Source organism: Haemaphysalis longicornis, unplaced genomic scaffold, assembly GCF_048455015.1.
Source record: "Haemaphysalis longicornis isolate Haplotype H1 unplaced genomic scaffold, Haemaphysalis longicornis Haplotype H1 scaffold_9, whole genome shotgun sequence".
In the NCBI taxonomy this organism is placed as follows: domain Eukaryota; kingdom Metazoa; phylum Arthropoda; class Arachnida; order Ixodida; family Ixodidae; genus Haemaphysalis; species Haemaphysalis longicornis.
This window is the reverse complement of record NW_027526460.1, coordinates 141906433-141930217: the sequence shown is the minus strand read 5'-3', so window position 1 is coordinate 141930217 and position 23785 is coordinate 141906433. Positions and strand designations below refer to the sequence as shown.

Below are 23785 nucleotides of genomic sequence, written 5' to 3'. Positions count from 1 at the left end.
CAAACACGTGGCCTGGATTCGCGTGGGTAGTCAAATGTTCGACGAAACTTTGTCTTGTCAGGGGTCATATTCGGAAGTATAAAATCGCAGTCACTGACCAAGTCAAAAGGAAAAGTTTGACGTTTCGGAGCCCATATGAGTTCCTTGTTCACAATGAAGCGAGTGAGAGGCCATATGTATATATATGCAAGATATGGCGCAGTGACTTCGAGTAGATTGCAGGCATGTTGCCATCAGTCCAGCTGACAGTATGGGGCGTGGTTTGGATGATCACTGACTCGAGGAAAAGACGCCAGGCCAAATTTATTTCTTCTGCTACGATAGCACCGTCGTCCCACCTGGTGTGGTGGTTATGCTGGCAGGCATGCTCTGCTAGCACATTCGTTGTTCGATTTCCTTTTGCTACGTCACTTTGATGCTCCTTCATTCTTTGTGAAAATTTGCCCGTTTCGCCGATGTAAACGCAATGCACCTTTTCCAGACCAAGTACAGTGCACGTAGCGAGGAACAAGAAAAGCACAATTGGTGGCTATTTCGGCCCTGTTTGCCGGTGACGCTGCTGCTCAATACTTTTAATCATGAAGCACGCCCGCGGTGATAGCCAAAAGGCTTGCGTGGTATGCACTCTGCCCTTTGCTTTTTTTTTACTTCATGCGTGATGGTTGGTCTTTGAGTCCGCTGTTCACAAAATTCACTAGCTTTTTTTATGAACGTCTGATGGCTTAGGGCTTCTGTAGCAGCACCGGAATGCCAATAATTAACTGTATTAACTGTTTGGAGTTGAGCCTGGCACCCCGTTTCATTCGTTAGAAGCGGTATCGCCGATAACTGAGAGCCCCCAAAAGTAATGGCGGCACCCGAAATCGCGTGAGCAGACAGAGGTGGTGGAAAAGGCCCATTGCAGTCAGTGCAAGGAATTTTGCATACGATTCTCGGGAACTTATCACTTTCCAGCTGGTCCTTAAAGGAGCCATGAAGACAAAATACAAGTTGGGTTTATTAGAAAGACTGCTTAGTCCCGATAACAATGATACCAATATCATCGCAATCTTCGAACAAATAACGGAGATATGAAAGAAAACGTGTGAAGCAGTCGCGACCCCCTAGCCAATTTCCCGCAACATTTCTATGACGTCACGGAACCTTGTTTCTGCGACTGGCTGCCGCCTAACTGACCTGTTGCTATGACACATGACTGGACGTCTGTAATGGGGCCTCTAGTTCCATCTGACCGCATCACTTGAATGCTAATGTGCAGCTAACGCACTGAAAATTATGTTTTATTGTTGGCCCGTATGACGTCATTCTTGCTCATAACACGTCACTGTGCCGCAAAATTTGAAAGATTTTAAATACTTTCATTCTGAGGGAGCAGCGCAAACTAGACAGGACAAAAGGGGTAGGACACAACACGAGCGCTTACTAACAACTGAAGTTTTTATTAGAAATTGGAAGAACATATAAAGAAGCCTGCGTACTAACACCCCGTGACATAGGCCATGCGCACAACACTCTTGCACACACTGAAAGTTGAAGCTCATGCGCGATCAAGGTAATCAACTTCACAATCCAGCAAGCACACCGAGGGGGAACTAATGCAGTCAACACCATTCTTTTTGATAAAGAAGGCTTCGGATATCTCCCTTGTGCGCGCGTCTTTGTGTGAAAACAAAATACTCGTCCCGTTAAGTTTCGGATAACATCCATGCTTAGAACAATGTGACGAGAGATGGGACGAAGGCTGGCCCTTTACATCGGAAGGCTTGCCCTTTACATCAGAAGGTTTGCGCTTTACAGAGTTGCGATGTTCCCGCAAACGTTCATTTATGCATCTCCCCGTCTGTCCGATGTATATCTTATCGCACGACAAGGGAATGCAGTACACGACGTTACTTCTGCACTCAACAAATTGTGACCGGTGATTTACGCCACACCCCTTTTGCACAGCCTTACTTTTTCTTTCCGCCTTCTTGTCAATTGCGGGACAAAGATTTTCTAGCTTATTTTTGGCGGAGAAAACAACGTCAACATTAAATCTCCCGGCTATCTTTTTAACCCTGTGCGAAAGAGCGTGAATGTACGGAATAACCGCAAACCGCTGGGGCTTATCCTTTGACTGAGTGCACCTTCCAGAATTTTTCAGTTTTGAAAACACCTTCCTAGCAGCACATTCAATAAAATGATCCGGGAAACCAGCCTGCCTTAGTCTATTAACCTGGGACGCAAAACTGGCACCCATACTGTGCACACATGACTTCGTTATGGACGAGTTCAAGCTGTTTACAGCTATTCCCAATTTTACCACCTTGGAGTGGCAAGAAGAAAAACATAATAGAGGTTTTTTTGACCTAGGCAGGTAAGTCCAACACACGTGCTTATCCTGGAACAAGAGTGACAAGTCTAAAAACTGAATAACGCCTTCTTTGGAACACTCGGTGGTGAAGGCCAACCCATGACCGTTATCCTCAAACGCACACATGATACGAGACATTTTTTGCTTAAAGTTACTGTCCCGGACAACCAAAAGGTAATCATCGACATACCTGAAGGCCTTCACAATCAAGGTCTCCAATTCTTTCTCAAGAACGACATTCATGGCACTTAGAAAAATGTTACTCAACACAGGAGCCACGCGAGAACCAATGCACACCAAAGAGAAAGAATTGGAGACCTTGATTGTGAAGGCCTTCAGGTATGTCGATGATTACCTTTTGGTTGTCCGGGACAGTAACTTTAAGCAAAAAATGTCTCGTATCATGTGTGCGTTTGAGGATAACGGTCATGGGTTGGCCTTCACCACCGAGTGTTCCAAAGAAGGCGTTATTCAGCTTTTAGACTTGTCACTCTTGTTCCAGGATAAGCACGTGTGTTGGACTTACCTGCCTAGGTCAAAAAAACCTCTATTATGTTTTTCTTCTTGCCACTCCAAGGTGGTAAAATTGGGAATAGCTGTAAACAGCTTGGACTCGTCCATAACGAAGTCATGTGTGCACAGTATGGGTGCCAGTTTTGCGTCCCAGGTTAATAGACTAAGGCAGGCTGGTTTCCCGGATCATTTTATTGAATGTGCTGCTAGGAAGGTGTTTTCAAAACTGAAAAATTCTGGAAGGTGCACTCAGTCAAAGGATAAGCCCCAGCGGTTTGCGGTTATTCCGTACATTCACGCTCTTTCGCACAGGGTTAAAAAGATAGCCGGGAGATTTAATGTTGACGTTGTTTTCTCCGCCAAAAATAAGCTAGAAAATCTTTGTCCCGCAATTGACAAGAAGGCGGAAAGAAAAAGTAAGGCTGTGCAAAAGGGGTGTGGCGTAAATCACCGGTCACAATTTGTTGAGTGCAGAAGTAACGTCGTGTACTGCATTCCCTTGTCGTGCGATAAGATATACATCGGACAGACGGGGAGATGCATAAATGAACGTTTGCGGGAACATCGCAACTCTGTAAAGCGCAAACCTTCTGATGTAAAGGGCAAGCCTTCCGATGTAAAGGGCCAGCCTTCGTCCCATCTCTCGTCACATTGTTCTAAGCATGGATGTTATCCGAAACTTAACGGGACGAGTTTTTTGTTTTCACACAAAGACGCGCGCACAAGGGAGATATCCGAAGCCTTCTTTATCAAAAAGAATGGTGTTGACTGCATTAGTTCCCCCTCGGTGTGCTTGCTGGATTGTGAAGTTGATTACCTTGATCGCGCATGAGCTTCAACTTTCAGTGTGTGCAAGAGTGTTGTGCGCATGGCCTATGTCACGGGGTGTTAGTACGCAGGCTTCTTTATATGTTCTTCCAATTTCTAATAAAAACTTCAGTTGTTAGTAAGCGCTCGTGTTGTGTCCTACCCCTTTTGTCCTGTCTAGTTTGCGCTGCTCCCTCAGAATGAATGTATACCAACTGGCCCAGTTCTCGACCTTGTTGCATTTTAAATACTTATTGCTTTTTTTCGTTAAAAAAACATTTTCTGTGGCTATAATGGAGCTGAGTGAGATACTGAATCCTAGTTCTTTCAAATTAAACGAAGTTGTATTTTCTCTTCATGGCTCCTTTAACGTTCACGAGCTTGCTGCGCAGCTTGCTTGCAGGTACGTGCACTACACGTAAATTGTATTTTGAAAATACGTGGTAAAGTGCCTCACTGACTCTTTGAACGTAAGCATACCTGCCAACTCTTCCGAATTTTCCGTAAAATGTACGAATTTCGACCAGTCTTACGATTTTACGAATCTTGCCCGAAATTTTACAGAAAATATTTTGATTTTCGAAAAAAAAAAGGGAATATCCATTAAAACGACACTGTGCCACCTTGCGCCGCCACGAAAGGGCAATATGTACTCTTGTTATCATCATCAGCAGAAGCTGCGACTTCGTCGCCTTCTCGGGGTGGGCTACACATCCATGTCCGGAATTCGCTTCCACCTCGACCAGCCTGTTTAGAGCGCGTCATTCGGGGGCCGGTTAGGACCTCCGTGTTTGCGTCGCTCTTCGTATGACTGCCGCGACCAATGCACTACGACCTGTGGCATGACCACGGTAGGTGTTTCGCAGTGCAATGACGTGAAGCCGCGACAATACTGTACCGAGTGTTTGTAAAATCGTACATGACAGAATTTGCTCCTCCTGCCTTGTTGCTCATTACTCTTCAAGACTTGCGAATTTCACTTATGGTTGTGAAAACGTGAGAGCGCTTGACACAGAACGTTAATACTTTTAAACTTGCAAAAAATTAGTGCGCTGCCACCCCCCCCCCCCCCCCCCCCCCGGAGCGCGGGTTTTACGAATTTCCAAGTCACCAGGTTGGCAGGTATGCGTAAGGAATGGCGGCACGCATGGCAGCCGTCCTGGTGGCGATTCCGTTAGGCCGTAAAACCTGCTTTTCGATTCCTGCCACAAAATGACCCTGGTATCCCTTCGCCGACAGCTCGTGGTGCACAGTTGTCAATTTTTCCTCCAATACGTATCTGTTGATTGAAGCATAGGTGTTTGGCTCTGGTAATCAGTGCTGAGACGACAGACCTCGTGGGCGATAGGGTCTGGTATGTGTCTCTTTGTGGTATACGGTGATGAAGAGGCAGCCGTTCGAGCCACGAATTTATGCGAACATCAAGGAACGGAAGGCGCTTTTCAGTCCCTGCAGGTTCACACATAAACCTGTGTGTGAGGCTCAATTGCGTTTAGGGCTTCCAAGAACCTCAGCACGTCATCCTTGGGGAGGATGCAGAAGCAGTCGTCAGCATACCGTAGAAAGACCTTTGGAAAGGGCGTGAAGTTGTCCAAAACCTTCTGCGGGACTGCTTCCATAACTATGTTGGCTGCAGCTGTTCCGTGGGTTTGTTTGTACATTTTTGTTTTTTTTGCGACCGTAGGAAAAATCAGTGTTACTGAGGCAAAAGCGAAGTAGCTCACTCAGTTCAGGCCCGTCGAGGGAGTCCGGTCGGCGAGTTTGGCATCTGAATGCGGGGCTTCTGTGCAGGTTTGCGCTGCAAGGTCCACTGGAATGCTAGTGAACAATGTGGTTATGTTGAAAGACACCATAACCTCGTCTTTGCTCAAAGCCAAGTCCCGTATACCTTTTCTACAAAAGTCACTGAATTGGCAATATTCGTCGTCCTGCCAGCTAGCGGACTCAGCACTGTGTGAAGATACCCGGATAGCCGATAGAGTGGAGACCTGGTGAAGTCCACGATCGGCCTCAAGAAAACGCCAGTGTGCACCTTTGGAAGGCCATAAAAGGAAAGCTGAGTCTGCAGCAGTCTGCAGACTGCTTCAAAACCAACCAGCACTATGCAGACTCGGCTCAAAAGCTGCTCTCCAGGTTGTTTCCATTGGTTCCTCCGCAACACAAAAGTTTGTATTACCGCCTGTTGTGTAAAACAGATTTGCTCCGGCCATTTATGGCCTTCCAAAGGTGCACAAGCCTGGTGTTCCCTTGAGGCCAATTGTAGACTTTGCCAGGTCTCCGCTCTACCGGAGACCTGGCGGTAGAGTGGAACATCTATGGCTGCCTCTATATCGGTCACCGCGGCCAACAGAGTTATGAAAAAGGTCGAGCAGAATTTTTTGGACAACTTCACGCCCGCTCCAAAGGTCTCTCTGTGTATTATACTGACGACTGTTTCTGCATCCTTCCCCAAGTGTGACGTGCCGATGTTCTTGGAAGCCCTAAACTCTGTTGAGCCTCACACACAGTTTACATGTGAACTAGTTACTGGGGAGTGCCCTCCGTTCCTTGATGTTTGCATTCGTTGCTCGAACGACTGCCGCTCATTCACCGTTTACTACTAAGAGACGCATACCGGACCCAATGTCGGCATCTCCGGATTTAAAAAAACTAGCTTATGTTACATCCATCAGACCAAAACTCGAATACGCTTCTTTCGTTCAGAGCCCTTCACAAGCCAACCTTACAAATTAGAAGCTGTCCAGAACCGAGCTACCCGCTTTATATGTAATCAATATTCAAACAACATTTGCGCGAGTGCCCTAAAACAATCATCCCTCCCTTCGCTACCTTCGCCGCGTTGAACCATCTTGTCTTTGCTTACTTCATTGTTTCTTTTATCACGCGCGACAGAGACCCCCCCGTGTTAAAACCACCACTGAGAACGGAATCCCGCCTAAACCACAGCCACCCAATAGCACGCATCGCTGGTCGCCCATCAGCTATGAATAACTGCTTTTTTCTACATTCTATCATACCTTGGAACACCTTGCCTAACAATATCGCCACATGTTTAAATGACCCAACCTTTCGACAAAAACTTAATTTTTAGATACAGTGTATCCTTTCTTATTTTATTGCTCACCAATCACCTTCACACTCCACCCTCCAAAATTTTGTGCACCGTAAATTACCCTCCTAGTGCTCCACCTAGGGGAAAACAAATGACCGTCAGCCCTGCTGCCAAAACGCCTTTTATTGCATGTGCTCGCCTGTGTATGCTTTTTTTTGTTTTCAGCTCGTCTCTGTGCACCCTGTACGCAGTTTTATTTTACTCTTGTTTTCTTTGCTCTGCTTTTGTTTGCCATTTTTGCTCAGCCTTATATTCTTCCGTGTTCACTGTGTGCTCTACTCAGCCTGTTACTGCCCTGGGTTTCTAAGGTGACAGTAAATGAAATGAAATGAAAAAAAATGGCAGCATCTCCACTCCGTGGATGATGGCAAGGGTGCGGAGTACGGAGACTCGAAATGACATCCAAGTTGCGCCCCGACCGTCATTTGACTTGATCCGCGAGTTGCACCTTGATTATTCCCTAAATGAAACTGCAACTCACGGCTCAAATCGAATTTCGCTTGATTTTCGCTTGATGGTGGTGTGCGCACGGATGGACGCGGACGGACATTGGGAGGTCCTAAGGTACTCCGCACCATTACAGGCGAGTGAGTAAGCCGTTTGACTCTCGGGTACTAACTTACGGTCGTAGCCCAATGGGCAAGACGACTGACACTAACTCTGTCTGGTCTACCAGACACAGGCTCGAATCCTGCTGGTGCCTGTGATTTTTTTGGATTGTAAATGCTATGCGCATGGACGCGGATGGACATGTGCGGTCCCAAGCTACTCGGCACCTAATATCCCCAAGAAAGGAGCAGTCTACTTGGCAATACCACTGCAACAATCCTTGCACCTACAGAAGTGCACACAGTCGCGGAAAAGTCCTCCAATTCTAGTGCAGCTCTAAAACATCATCATCACAAACAGTTGTAGTAGCGGTAGCAAATCATACAATGCTTTCTACCCTAGAAACAGTGCAATTACAGCCGCAAAAATGTGGTTACTTTTGTTTTGTCCACTGACACCTCCTGCTACTGTCCAAGCTCACTTTATTCGGTTGAGCGACCTACAGCATGGTGTGTTCTGCGCTTTTTTTTTCTGAAGCTGTTGCCCATTACATGAAAGACATTCTCCAAGAGCCAGCAGTGCTACTACCACTTAGTGTCCAAGCTCAGAAGCCAAGTTCTTTGTGAAAGAGACAAGGCACCACAGGCAGGCAATGCGCTTCACTGAGAGGTGGCAGCAACCTTGGTCTGGTGCTGCTGCCAATTTTATTTACATACAAGCAAAAAAGGAAGCAAACTATACAAGGACAGGGTCTCCTTGGTAGCAGGACTCTGCAGTGAGCCCACCAGGACACGCGCGCTCCGCTGCTCTCGCGACAAGCAGCACAGGGCCAGCATAAAAAAGAAGAGAAGCGACATGTCCAGCGGGAGATTTTGAGCCAGCGCAGGCTTTTCCCCGGGGGATTCATCAGAGCTGCCGCAGCTTGGCCAGGCGCTGTGTCAGCTCGTCCTGCACAACAAGGCAAGGCAAATACGGTCGGTCCCAGATATATCGTACCTGGAAATGTAAAATTATTGTGTATATCGAACAGACCCCTTGGAAATCCCATGCAAAAGTACAGCGCTGTTGCACTCGTGTATCGAATTCCCGGTTACTGGCACGTTCGATATATCGGGGCGCCGTGTTGCAAGTGCTCCTGAAAGTGCACTCCTCCTGATGGAGATCCGGAAATGGCTTCTCCCACGCGCTTCCACGCTTGGTGAGAGGGAAATGCCATCGTGTAAGGTGAGAGACCTTCGACACCTGCCCGCATGGTAATGAGAACGCAGTAGTGATAGCGTGCGAAGGGCTAGTAAAGAAAGACCGGAGTTCTTTGACCGGAGGCCCGCTTGCTTGATGATGACCACCAGTGGTGACGGTGCTGTGCTGCCAGTCCATGCTGCCAAGGACCAGCACTTGGCAGCACGGATGACGCATGGAAGCACTGCGCTGACACTTCGAAATTGCTTTGTGCAGGTTTTTGTTGTAACGCGTCCTTGCACGTGTGCCTTCAACGTGGGTGAATCTGACCCAGCACAGCACCGTCACCACTGGTGGTCATCATCAAGCAAGCGGGCCTGTTTCGTCGACTGCTGATCACCGCAAGGGGGTCTGACGTCGACTTCAGCCTTTATAAAGCAGCCTCTGCTCTTGGACCAGCACTTTGGGCAGCACGGACGACGCATGGAAGCACTGCGCTGACACTTCGAAATTGCTTTGCGCAGGTTGGTTCCGACGACGTCATATTTTCGGCTTCCCTGTTTGAGAGAGCGTCGTCAGTGCTGCCAAATACCTTGCTTGTGTTGCATTTCACCTCTGTACTGTTTGAAAAAGTCACTCTACTGTTCTTTTTGCAATAATGAAAGATGCAAATTCGTCAGACAGGGGCAGCCGCAGTGAAAACCGTGATTTGCGGGCAGAGTTCTGGGAGATGGTGAAAAGCATGAAATTCATAAACGCACAGTTTGAAAATTTCAAAAAGGAACTGAGTGCAGTCGTCGCAGAAAATAAGGAACTAAAGAAGGAAAATGAGTGCCTTCGGCAAAAATGCACTGAAAATGCACAGCAGATTAAAGATCTCGACGCAAAGCTTACGCAGTGTGACCAGCAGTCTCGAAGATGTAATCTAGAGTTCAAGGGTGTTGGCGAGACGGATTCAGAGGATGTCGTAGAACTTGTGCAGAGGGTGTGCACGGTTTTGGAAGAGCCCGTATTGCTGTCAGACAAAGACGCAGGTCACCGTGTGCCCACACGTGGGACTGAAAAAAGCCGCCCGCATCTTCCCACGGTGGGAACTCGAGTAAATGCGTCGCATCTACTCGAGTCAAGCAAAGCGTCACGTCAAGCGAAAGCCAAGCAAAGACGCCCTTGACTGAATTCCGAACGCGCGCTCCGCCGCTTATATACGTTGAGGGGACTGCGTAAGCTGGTCCCAGTCGACGACGTTGGCGTACTTGTAAAGCGGCGTGGACTCTAGGTGTTTGAGCCAAGCGCAGATGTTGCTTCGCCGGAGAACGGCACACCGGTTATATGCGCAGCGCGCCCGAAGGAGAGGAAATCGCGGAAGAGAGAGTACTGCACATGCGCCGGCCCCAGCGCGTCTGCCGCGGCTATGACGCAACGTGCCGCGGATATGACGCAACACAATCCAACACAATCCACTTTAATCCAATCCAATCCAAATCCAAGCCAAGCCAAGCCAAGTCAATCCAAGCCAATCCAATCGAATCCAATCCAATGCCCCTCGCGAGAGAGTGTTCGAATCCAATCCAATGCCCCTCGCAAAACAGTGTTCGCTATCGCCTCGACTCGACGCGCATGCGCAGTGAGCGTGCGGACTACGGACGCCAACGCGGGTGACATCGTGAGTTACTGAAATGCTCTGCATTTAAAAAATATCATTGTCCAATTCAAGAGCCAACAGCAGCGGGATTGTGTGCTTGAAAAGGCACGGAAAAAACACATCACCAACGGCTCCTTGCGCCTGGCTGGTGAGCAGGGTGACAGCACTAACGCTGATGGCGGTACAGGTGGCGGGGTCCCCATTTACATTAACGAGCACTTGTGCCAGAGTATTAAGCGGCTGCTGGGTATGGCCATAGCAAGGAAGCGAGAGCACAACTGGCGTTTCGTCTGGACGCGAAACGGAAAGATCTTTGCCCGAAAGCATGAGCGCAGCGTGCTTCAACACATCGTCACAGTAGTGGCTGATCTTTCCAAGATCGCGTAGCTAACTCAACAGCTGCACGGATTTTCCGTCTTTTTGGCCAAATGTTGTATCAAGAATTTGTTGATCCTGAATCTGCAACACTATGTGCTCCGCCAGCAAAGACAACCTCTATTATTCACCTGAATGCCCGCTCTCTTACAAACAAATATGACCAATTCACTTTCTTTCTTAGCCAATTCGCGTTTCGTTTCAACATTATCATGCTTACGGAAACGTGGTTTAGCTCATTCAATAATCCACCTTCTTTACCGGGCTACAAGCAATTTTTAGCGAACCGATCCGACAAGTGTGGGGCTGGTGTTGCCATCTTTACATCCATTTCTAGTTGCTACGACCAGATACCGCAGTTTACTGTGGTATCCAAAGACTACGAGGTGCTGAGTGTTGAAAGACATGAACACACTTGTATCTGTTCTATATCGACCACCCAGCGGCGATACAAATACTTTTATAGAATTTGTGGACGAGCTGCTTGAATACGCTTCATTTAAAAGGCTTCGATTAATTCTTGGTGGGGATTTCAACATTAACCTTCTTGCTGAGACCACTCATTCAAAAAAAATTAATAAACGTTTTGACTGCCTGTGGCTTTAAAAATGTCATTAAAACGCCAACCCGCGTGACGTTAACAAGTTCAACAATCCTTGACCTTCTTGTGACCAACACCGACACGCCCGTGACAGCAGCTGGCACTATCAATTGTGACTTAAGCGACCACTGTCCGATATTCATAGCGTATTCCTCTTGCGATAGTCGTTGTAATCCCTCTCCCCCCAAAGTAACTTACCAGAGCATAAATGAGTGCAGGTTGGATCAGTTCAGAAACAAAATTCGCGAAAGCGACTGGACACCCGTTCTTAAGCATAGTACCGCAGACGGCGCTTACAATGAATTTTTAGCAATCTTCGCTAGAAACTACAACGCCTGTTTTCCGATAAAATCCTTCAGAGCCAGAAAGTGTATCAGAAAACCGCGGATTGCGCCTGATCAACTAAAAATGATACGAGAAAAGAACAAGCTTCATGGCTTATTTTTAAAAACGCGCACCTTGGCGGCGCATAAAGCATTTAAAACACTCCGCAATTGTTTGACCGCCAAACTATGGAAGGCCAAAGCCCAGTATTATCAACAGCTATTTTCTGACGCATCCCGTCCTGATCAGACATGGAAAATGATAAATGACGCACTGGGGAAACGCACCGGGATGACGGAAACATCAGAACTAACTATTCGTGGCGAGACCCTTACTGCAACAGCACTTTCTGAACACTTCAACGATCACTTCATCAATGCAAATGCTAACATTACGTCCCCAACCCCATGCCATGTACTCTCGACCACCATGTTCCCGAAACTGCTTTCTTGAAACCAACAGACAGCTCGGAAGTTAATCAAGCTTTTATGTCACTTAAAAACAGCAAAGCCCTCGGCATTGAAAGCATGCAGATTAAACCCGTAAAACACATCCTCGACCTTGTTTGCCCGTATCTAGTCTTTATATTTAACCTTGCAATCGAGTCTGGTTGCTTTCCGCACAAAATGAAATGCACTAAAGTGTCTGTTATATTTAAGGGTGGTGACAAGAACAATGCCTCTAACTATAGACCCATATCTGTCCTACCAGTGCTATCAAAGGGTTTCAAACAAATTATTTTGGCGCGGCCTGAAAGCTTTTTTTCTAAGCATAACATTTTGTACGAACGCCAGCATGGTTTCAGGAAAGGCTGCTCCACCGAGTCTGTGCTGCTCTTGCAGAAAGAAATAATATTAAAATACATCGAAGCCTCCAAACTTACACTTGCAATATTCATCGACTACAGCAAGGCATTTGATTCCCTGCATCATGAAATTCTTCTGCAAAAGCTTCACAAGTATGAAATCCGTGGTGTCTTGCACACGCGCTTATGCAATCTTATAAGTCTAATACGGAGCAATGTGTTGAGCACAATGGCTATGCGTCTTCATTTCGGAAGATATTGTGCGATGTACCGCAAGGAAGTGTTCTGGGACCGGTTTTATTCAATGTGTATGTTAATGTAATTTCTATTGATAAACAAGCCGAATTTGTGTTGTACGCAGATGATACTAGTTTATTTATTAGCAATGCTGACGCAACCTGCCTGTTTTCCGCCGCCAATTCTACCTTAACACAATTACACGCTTGGTCGAATGATAACTGTTTAAAAATTAATGCAAAGAAAACCAAATGCATTTTATTCGCGCCTAAAAATAAAAATGTATATGTAAGCGAAGACTTGATCTTGGGGGCCTCGCAAATCGACAGTGTTAAGCAGCACAAAGTATTGGGGGTGGTGCTCTCGCACCGCACGACATGGGACGTCCATGTTGAATTACTGGAAAAAAAAAACTGTCATGCGCAGTGGGTGCATTGTACTGATGCCGCGACTTCTTCCCGCTGAACATTAAACTTCAAATATACCATTCACTTTTCCGGTCACACCTTAATTACTGTACGTTAGTTTGGGCCACAACAACCAAGAAAAATATAAACACGTTACTGCTGTTAGAAAAGAAAGCTATCAGATGTGTGAATAACGTCCAGTATCTTCATCCGACTAAGCAACTGTTTGAGCAGCATCGAATAATCAATATTAGGCAGCTTTATTCCTACCGTCTGCTATATCAATTACACTTTTCAAATGATAAATTTAAGCAATTCTTAACACAATTATGTGGTCTAGATCTACGAATTAGCACTTATACAACTCGTGGCTCGGGGATATGGCTCATTCCATGCCCACGAACCAATTATCTTTGGCAGTCATTGGAATACAACATTCCAAGCATATTAAATAAATTACAGGTAATTAGCGGCAATTATGGAACACTAACACGTGCTTCCTTACGTGATGCGTTTGTCGGAAATGATCGTTTTTCAATTCTATTTGCTATATTGTTGTGTAAATATGCGTGAATTGTCTGATCTGTTCTTTTACCTTTACATGATTATGTGACGCCGAACCAATGCGCTCAAGCTCGTTATACAAGTATTTTATTGATTTTATTTTTTATTCTTTTGTGATGTTTATTGGCCTTCTCAAAGGTACTGTCATGCTGTATCCCTCGTTATAATCGCATTGTACTTTCAACAGTCGTCATTGAGCTGCCGATCGTCATTGAGCTGCCGAAAGCTGTAGCAACAGCTTTCTTGCCAGGGAGACCATCGACATTATATTATGTTGAGAGAAAAAATAAATTTGAATTTGATTTTGAATTTGAATTTGAAACCGGCCATAAGCACTTGGTTTCCGTGTGTTTGAGCCTGCTTGAGTGATGATCACGCTTGGCCAGTGGTGGGTCTGCTAGCGCAGGGACTCAGGTGCGGCAAGGTGCGTGTTCCACACTTTCCGGAGCCATGGACACAAAAAAAATGAAAGGATTTGGATTTGGCAACAAAGGTGGACATCATTCTATCAATGGAGGCCGGGGAAAAGAAGTCTTCGATTGCAGCGCCACCCGGAGTGGCTAGAACTTTTAGCCTGATATTGCGCAACAAAGCTATCGTGTAGGCAAAGGCAGCGCAGTATGGTTGTTCTGAAGCGTGTCGTGTGTTCCCTATAAGCATGGTTCTTAGAGACTCGTGCAAAAAACATTCCCGTTGATGGCCGGACGCACATGGAAAAGACGAAATGGTTTGCGACAGTATTGGAAGAAGACTTCACTGATGGCCCCAGATGGCAGAAACGCTTCAAAAACCACTACGGTACCGTCGTGAAGACCCCCTTGGGCAAAAGTGGGGCAACTAGGAGCAATACTAGCATTGAACAGTGGTTGTCCGCAGAATGGCCACAGACAAAGAAGCAAGCCCAGCTCGCAAACTTTTTTCAGGCTAAATAAAGTGCAGTGCACCTTATTTTCTGTGCTTCGAAGAACACGCTGATAAGCTACCGCCTGTCACGACCTCGGAAAGCCCTCACTGATGTTCCGAGGTTTCCAGATAAGCTGAGCTTCAGGTAGGCATACCATATTTTACATTTCGAGTAATAGATATGTGTATCAAACTATATTTTGCAATCCCCTAGGAGTTCAATATATTATCTCGGATCAACTGTAGGCCTATTTTATATTTCGAATTATAGATATGTGTATTAAACTATATTTTGCGATCCCCTAGGAGTTCGATATATCCGGAATCGACTGTATAACTAACTAAATCCTGCCCAGTTCGGGTTCCGTAGCAGAATAAGCATGATTACACTATTAGAAGACTTTAATGACTTCATCTGTTGTAAACTGGATAGTAATATTTTCTTTTGTTGTTTGTATATTTATGAAAGGCATCCAATACCACTGACCAACAACTACTATTGCACAAATTGTATGATATTAGTTTCAGAGGCTCTTATTTGTTATTATTTAACAATTATTTCTGCAATCGGGTACAGTGCGTTAAAGTAGGCATTTCCCTAAGAAAAAACAGGGCCGCGAATTTTGGTATACCACAGGGATCTGTGCTAGGAACTGTTTTGCTTAATATTTATGTTAATGATCTTAGTATACTACTAAAATCGAAAATTCATATGTATGCTGACGACACAGGCCTTACCAAGCAACTTGCATAATGAACCCGCAAGAAATGTTAAAACTGATATACTATATGCTATTTGCTTGACTGGGCTATTATCCAATTGTATTTCCATTAACAAATCAAAAACAAACCTACTTTGCCTTCAACGGCCACATAAACATCTCGCGCTATCAATGCCTATTTATTTACATTCCAGCCACTGCCACCAATGCTTCTGTCCAACTAAGTCACTGCCAAGTGCTGTGCAGTATCTATGTTGAACATTTAATGAGTCATTGGCTTGGGATACACACGTTCAAGAAGTAGCAAAGTGCTTACAGGTAGTGTGCAATTCTTACCATTTACATCCGACAGCTTAACAACAACAAAAAAATAATTGTGTACAAATCGTTGGGAGAATCAGTAGCAAAGTACGGATTAACAATCTACAGCCATGCCTCAGAATACCAACTAAACATCTTACACCGCATAAAACAAAGAATATCCCGTAGCATTTCATTTGAAACACACATTTACCGGGAGGACAAATGTTTAATCACGCATCAATTTGAAATGCCGCTTCTTGATAAACAGTTCATCTTCAATGTGCTTTGCAAACATTACTTTTCAAATAACTTAAAAGTTGACAACATAAAACAAAGACCTCTGCGCTGTATTGAAAAATGCGTAGTACACCGCATTCTCACTAATTACGGAAAAAAAAAACACGCTCCTACAATGTACCTTCACTTTTTATCAATTAAGGGGGGACACTGCTCTTAAAAAAACTTTTTTAATTTTTGAGTAAACTCTGTGAAACTTGTCAGACTTGCTGCTCTTCCCCCACTGATTTCAAATATGGCATTATTTTTTTTGTTGGTCAATTAGGTCCCGAGATAATTAAAGGTAATTAACCATTTTTGGAGGAACAATAGACAAAACTGTGTTGGTAAGAAAACTGTAATCTTTACATTTTCTAATACTATGAACACTGGTGAGTGCAATAAGACAATTAGTTTTTTGATGCGTCGCTTGAAACTAATTTTACAGCTCGTTAAACCTTGGTGGCAACACTGGCAAGGAGCCATTTTGAGTGCCAACTTCAAACACTGAAGTTTAATGAGCGGTAAAATCAGTTCCAAGCGATGAATAAAAAAACTGATTGTCTTATTGCACTCACCAGGGTTCATAGTGTTGGAAAATGTAAAGATCACAGTTGTCGCGAATTCGCGACATACTGAATAAGCTGGCCAGGCAACTCGCGCAACCTTTGCTGCCATCAGCGGCGGCTGTCATGTGTTTGCAGCAGATGTGGTGGTTGCGTTCCAGACATGTAGCGCCATCTGGTATAAGTTGTTGAAAATAAGAACCCAGAATGTCTGTCGGTTGGCGGACAGGGCGAGCCACGTGTGACAGCTTCCACTTCTTCGTCGTTTTCTGCCTAACCAAAGTGAGCACAAGCTCTCCGAATTTTTTTTTCTATTTGCACGAATTCCAGAGGCTGTCCATAAGGTGTTACATTGAATCAAAATACGTTTTTTGTTGCAGGCTTCATGCTTTTCTGGTATGTCGCGAATTCGCGACACTCGGCCATTTAGGCACTTCAGCGGCGGCTGTCATGTGTTTCATTCAAAGAGGGGGTGGTTGCGCTCCAGGCATGTATCGCCATCTAGTACAAGATGTTGAAAATTAGAACCCAGTAGATCTATCAGCATCCTGCCAGTTCTGTGCTATCGGTTGGCGGGAAGCGCGAGCCACGTGAAACAGCTCTCACTTCTTCGTCGGTTTCTTCCTAACCAAAGTGAGTACAAGCTCCCCAAATCTTTTACCCTATTGGCACGCATTCAAGAGACTGCCCATAAGCTGCTACATTCTCTAAAACTGTGTTTTTTGTTGCATGCTTCTTCCTTTCGTGGTATGTCGCGAATTCGTGACACTCGGCCATTTTGGCACTTCGCGGTGACTGCAGGTATGACGTTTTTTTTTTTATTTTTTGGCAGAGGATGGACGTTGGATCGTTCTATGGAAGAAAAGGGCTTCGCACACGACTGCCACCTGAGGATAAGAGTGACGATAGCTGTCTTAGTGACAGTGATGACGACGATGTTGACTACGATCCGTATGCACAAGCACGGGCTGCGCCCTTGGGAGAGTCTTCGTCTAGCAGTGAAGATGAAAACGGTGACGTGGTGGCTTTGCCAACTGCCTGTGCAAAACAGACCGTGAAGTGGAAAAAAACAGACTGTCGAGAACAGCGGGAAATACCGTCCTGGAATACCACTCTTCCTGAAAATGACACTGTGCGAGAACCTATTGAATATTTCAGAGACTTTTTTGATGACTGCTTACTGGATCAAATCGTCCAGCAGACAAATCTGTTTGCAACGCAAAAAAACCCAAACAAAGGGCTGGCACTGACTCGTGAGGAGCTGGAACAGTTTCTTGGCACGATCACATTCATGTCGCTCTGTAGGCTCCCAAGAAGTCGGCTATACTGGATGGCAGAGTGCAGGGTCCCCACGGTGGCTGATACTATGTCACGTGATCGTTGGGAGGCAATCAAGGCGAGCTTGCATTTCAATAACAATGAAGACATGCCCTCGCCCGACGATCCACAGAAGGATCGGCTTTTCAAGGTGAGACCAATTATTGACTCCCTGCTTCCAAAATTTCAGTCTATTCCGAAAACGCAAGCCCTTTGTGTTGACGAGCAAATGGTTCCATTCAAGGGTCGCAGTAACCTGAAGCAGTACATTCCCAGCAGACGTCATAAGTGGGGTTACAAGATATTTCTTCTGTGCGACTCTCAGGGAATGGTACATTCATTTGAAATATACACAGGGAAGATAGAGGCTGTTACTGGAGAGCCGGACATTGGTGCCAGTGGAAATATAGTCCTCAAGCTGTGCCAAGTGATCGAGCCAGGATTAAACCATCTTCTTTTCTGTGATAATTGGTTTTCATCAGTGAAGCTTTTTACTGCCTTGGCAAAGAAAGATGTACACTGTCTTGGAACAGCACGCGCTAATCGCCTACAGGGTTGCCCTCTGCCTACCGATGCCAGTTTGAAAAAGAAGGGCCGAGGATCCTTTGAAGAGTTCGAGACGGTGATTGATGACTCAAAAATAATTGTACTCAAGTGGTACGACAACCGAGCGGTGACAACATTGAGCACGTTTGCAGGTGCACAGCCGGTGACTTCCGTAGACAGGTGGGAACGCACGCAAAAGAAGACCGTGCAGGTTGACTGTCCAAGTGCTGTTAGCATCTACAACAAGTCGATGGGAGGCGTCGACCAACTTGATGCCCTCATTGCATCTTACAGAATCCACATTAGGTCAAGAAAGTTTTATCTCAAGATTTTCTTTCACTTTGTGGACATGGTCGTCGTTGTCAGCTGGCTGCTTTATAGACGTGACTGTGCTTCAGTGGGTGTTCCTGTCAAGCAGAGGATGGACCTCCTCAAATTCAAATTTTACATTGCCACATGTCTGTTGAAGCAGGGCAAAGACATTACAGTGAAGAAAAGGGGAAGATCGTCATCTTCATCTGTGGAAGCCAAGCTTGAATGCAAGAAAAAAAGAGGGCCAATGAGACCCGTGCCAGTCGCTAGCATCCGTACGGACAGTACAGGTCACTGGCCGGCTGTGGAAAACACACGCCAGCGGTGCAAACGGCCTGGGTGCAAAGGACAAACGGTTTTCAAATGCGCGAAGTGCAACGTTCACCTGTGCCTCAACAAGAATGCGAACTGCTTCCACAATTTTCACCAGCCGTAAATGACATGCTGTCATCAATTTTTGAGCCGAGGATTTTATTTTCAAGACAGTTGATTTCTTGGGCTTGGAATCTGTGAAATAAATGTTTTTCATAGAAGCCATTGTTTCGCAGGCCTGCAGACATCCCCTTTATTCTTGCGGCAAAACTTCCTCATATTGACCCAAGTGCCAGTTGTCGCGAATTCAGGACAAACCTAAAAGCAGGTGATGAAGTTCTATTCGAGATATGGGCTTAAGTGCCTGTTGTCGCGAATTCGCGACAAACCTAAAAGTCGGCGATATAGTTGCACCCCAGATAAAACAAATGTGGAATGTGATCACGGTCCCTGATTAAAGCCGAAACACACAAAAAAAAATTTTTTTGTGGCCTATTTCATAATTCAGGCATTAAAGGGTTAAGCAGACGCTACCCCTCATTGTTACAAAGAAAAAAAAAAAAAGTCATGACAGCTTCATAAAATGATCGACCAGTACTAGTCGGGGATGTGTGTGGCCATTGGATCGGAGTGCTCTTGGGTGCCGTCCAATAACGGCCGCACACTCTATGCCACATGATTCAAAGCGCTCAACACGTGCATTCTTTTCCTTGTTTTTCTTTTATTTTCTGTGGAAATACAAGACAACAGCTTGTGGAAGTTGAAGAACATGGCCCGTATTGCATGCACAGCCGACTGTACATGGCGGGCGGCGTCACACTTCCGTGTAGGACGGATGCAAACGGAGCGGACTTTTCGTGACTTTTGGTGATTTTTTGCACTGCCACTGTCCACTTACAAAAATGTTTAACTAATTTCTGGAGCGAATTTCAACCTGAACTTGTCAGAAATAAGAATAGTCTAGTCCGAGAATGATAATGCATCATTAAACAAAAAAGTGACTTTTTCTCTCAAAAAAGAAAAGAAAAACGCGACGTTTTGACCTGCATCTCCCGTTCTGCAAGAGCCCTGTATTCATTTTCGGTTGTGGTGACCAGTTAATTTTTGCTCAACTCTAGCGTCATGCATGTTTCTTTGACACGGGCAGCCCTCTGAGTTTTGTCCACTTTGTGTGCCTTTCAAGGTGTCCATCTTGGCATGCCCTGATTGTCTAAAGGCAGCTGACAGGATACGACACGAAACAAGCAATGTGGGGCATTGATTTTTCTGCATATGTAAGGCCTGGCACCAGCTATGATTAAAAATATCTGATATGGGCAGCTCAAAATGGACACAACTCAGAATTATCTACCTGGTTGACGTTGTACCATGGTGCTAGGGGCACTTTGGTACAGTGAAACTACTTTCAAAGGACTGTGTCGAAACTTTCTAATCATCATCGTGGCACCGATGCGAATATCATCATCGGGGTCCGTAATCTCTCGTGAGCAGCTCTCGCTCAAGCTGCTTCATGTTCCTATCATCCGCCATCTTGTTAATAGAACCACCATCGCATCACCGGGACGTCTCGGCCCTTGGTCTCTCCTCTTATTTTAAAGACCGCACTGAAGTGTCGTACGATCGGGGTGCGGGTAAATGCCGCCCTAGTAGGCGGTCTCGCGCAACAGGTGGGCAAAGACCTTATTTAAATTATTGTATAGTTAGCGCATTATCATGTAATTTGTGAACCCGTAACTTAAATCCAAGTTTCTAAAAAAAAAAAGCCTATTTTGTGCACCCCCCTCCTCGCTACGGCGTCTGTGCTAGCCTGCCAGCCTTTAGCCTCGTGTTTGTGAGATATGTTGGGAAGGCCAATGCAGCCACACGAATTCAGAGGGCAGAAGGTGAGAGTGCCAAACTGCCAAGATCGCCACTTAGTGGCGACGAAAGGGGAAGCGAAATGAGCGATAGCATGAGGCGGTGATAGATGAAAAGGCAGAAAAAAAAGGCACGAAATGACAATGCGGCTTTGAAAGACACCATAAGCAGAAATCAGGTGGCAAGTGCGGTAAAAGATGGGAAGAATTGACGGTGCAGTGATAGAGACGTTGAAACAATGAACAGGGGAGAGAGAGAGTAATCTTAAACGAGGAAACTCGGATAGGGCGGGTGAGTAAAGCAGGAGTTTGGTCACTGCCGTGAGGTACATATTGCATATCTGTTTTCACGCTCATCAACTCGACGGGAGCTTCCAATTGGTGGTACGCTGGCCACTTGGACTTCGACTTCTCACAAGTGGTGTGTTGGCACTCGGCAGATGCATGGGGCCATCAAAGTTAAAGCTCCTGCCCACCAGTACCTGCCTGCTTACTCCAATCGTTCAGCAAGTGGTTGGGCCCGCCATGGACTGTTTACCTTTGCACACCAAGCAATGGAGGTTAAGAAATAAAGGTCAGGATGAGGTGGCAAAGCAGTGTAAAAAGTGGGAAAAACGCCGGTTTATCCCCGCCAGTGCCTGTCATATGAAGTGGACCGTGTGCACCCGAGCGTTGCATAATCAGAGTTTTCAATAAAGGAGCCATGAAGACAAAATACACGTTTGTGTCGTGTTTTATAGCTCCCCGAGCGCTTTCCGAATGCAAACGATGCTTTATTCGCTGAGAAATTCATTAATTGAAGTTAAAATTTTGATTTTTCCCACTAAATCGTGCCTTTTTGTGGTTTGCAATGACATCACAGGAACCGGCCGCTCTGCAGCAGATTCCGACACGGCCTCCGCGATCAGCTGCCGGCGGCGCGCCGTTGCTCCGGCTGTCCCATTCGGCGCATCCCCCAGCAAAAACCTGTAATTTGGCTAACTCCACAACGCACCGCGAGGTGGCGGTGTTAGCCGATGGTTCGGCAGCTTGCACCGACTCCTCTCGGCGGCTTTGCGGGGCCTGAGTTGCTGCGTGTCTTCGTGGCCGGAATTCGCGTAACTGTGTTGCAGCTTTATTTTTGTTGAGCTGATCAACTGAACGACCAGGTCATGAAGTCTGCTTGTCTCAGAAGCTTCAAGGTATAGCACTGAAACCAAGATATGTCACTGTACGGCGAAAAGTTAATCGCGTTGGGATTGTTGCGTTTGATCGGTGCAGGACATTTCGGTGCAGGACATTTCGGTGCGGACATTCAGGAGCGCGGACATTTGGGTGCAAAAACTTTTCCGCGACAGAATTATCGGGTGCTTCCTTGTTGGAACAGTCGTTATATTTCTATTTCCGCATAGGGTGGGTTATGGATAACAATCGAGAATAGTGATTGCACTTGTATATGGGCGCCGCGTTTGATTTCTGCCAGTTATTGTTAGAAATTGAAAATTGGTATATTTTTGTTTGCTACCTCATTCAGGGAACACCTGTTATGCAGCCTAGTAATTATATTCTTGCGAACATGCTTTTTTTTTATTTACTGGAAGATTTTAATTTATATTCGTTTTTTGCGGCATGCAACTCAGCTAAGACAATTAGCCGCCGTTTACGATGGTATAATTCATAATTCTTTATGCAGTTTTCTCTAAATAAAACGCACACTGTCACTATCCAAAGAAAGCAGGTCAGGCATTCTGAATTGCCCCCCCCCCCCCCCCCCCTCCCCAACGCAGAAAATCTTATAAGGAGTTTTATGTAGGTTGTGCTGTCAAACTCAAAATATTTTGCAAACACTGCTGTCGCCAGCTTTTTTTTATACGGACAAGTCTAGGATATTGACGTAGAGGGAGAACGGGCCTTTTTGAAAGCAGCTGCAGCTTCTATATATCCTAAATGCTGATAAAGCGCGTGCTGCTTGTGCGTACAAAGCACTGATTTTGCCTCATATAAAACGTTGCCCTCTGTTCACATGCCCAGCAAGGAATGATGAACATACGCTACAACCACTCTGTCCATATGGCTAAGTTTGTGAGACCACTGCTTGCCAATGTTGGTGCAACTGTCACAGACTAGGGTGCATTCCGGAAAAAAGACTGGTTTCCAAGCCCCTGCATCACAAAGTGCTTCATGTGTGAACTGTTCTGTTTGTCAAGACATGCAGATGCCTTGAAAGCGTACATTTGTGAACATAAGTGCAGTGTAGTTCGTAAATAGACGTTCAACAAACTAGACAGATCTTGGACGAGCGTTCAGTAGACATTTGGTTTCTAACTTTTAGTTTGTACAAAGCAAACATGAAAGCTGTCATCATTGCGTAACACATGAATGTGCTTCGAAATCAGTAATTAGAAATTTAACTCTTTCGGGACCGCTCCATAGGCCATCGATCCCATATGATCGATGGTTTCGCGAGCCTGCAGAATACAAATTTTCGCTCGATGGAACACCTAGCGACATCTGGGAAATAGTTTGAAAACTGGAGTTTTCTCTTTTGTGAAGTTTCTTCTTTTATCGCCAGGCGGCAACGTATCAGATATTTTATTCTGACGGGCAGTGGTTTCAAATGTAAACAAACATTGCGTCATACTCGCGCGAGCGCGATAAGAAATCCGCCTCGTCTCGTCTCGCATATCTTCGCCTTCTACTGTGGATTTTAACGATGAGAGAGGCAGTGAAGAGTCGGAATGTGGCTTTAGAGATCGGATTTCAGCTCGAGTGAGGATTCGGGTGTCGATCAGCCTGGAACATCAAATCGCGCTCAAAGGTGGGTGTTGGTTTCGGTTTCAATTGGCTCTGGAGTAAATATGTGCGCTCAAAATATGTTCTGGCTGGTTTATATTTGTTCGCTAGGGTGTTAACTACCTATGGTGGTGATCTCCTGCCACCAGTGCAGAAACGGATGCAGTTTTCGCCGAGACGAGTGCCCGGCGTGTACCTGGGCGACGACGTAGCCATGGCCTTAGTGCCAAAGAGATCACACACAAAACAAAAAAACAGTTACACCTAGCCGCATCAAAGTTTTGCGATGAAGAAACAAAGCATTGTGTTAGATTTTGTATATCCTGAAATTATTTTAATATTTTTTAATATTTTTATATTTACACTTTTTTCCATCTTTTTCTGTAGTTTTTTTACGAAGTTCTTACTTTCAGATTTTTTTATTGTTCTATC

General features: G+C 45.5%; 1 protein-coding gene across 1 annotated transcript in view; it reads right to left on the bottom strand.

The window, feature by feature from the left end:
• Positions 1 to 7997: 7997 nt before the first annotated feature.
• Chmp1 (charged multivesicular body protein 1) overlaps positions 7998 to 23785 on the bottom strand; it is a 37307-nt gene continuing 21519 nt past the window's right edge. The window contains exon 6 of the mRNA XM_077682488.1: positions 7998 to 8282. Coding sequence (XP_077538614.1) covers positions 8241 to 8282 — 42 coding nt within the window. The 3' untranslated portion in view covers positions 7998 to 8240. The remainder of the gene's footprint in view (positions 8283 to 23785) is intronic.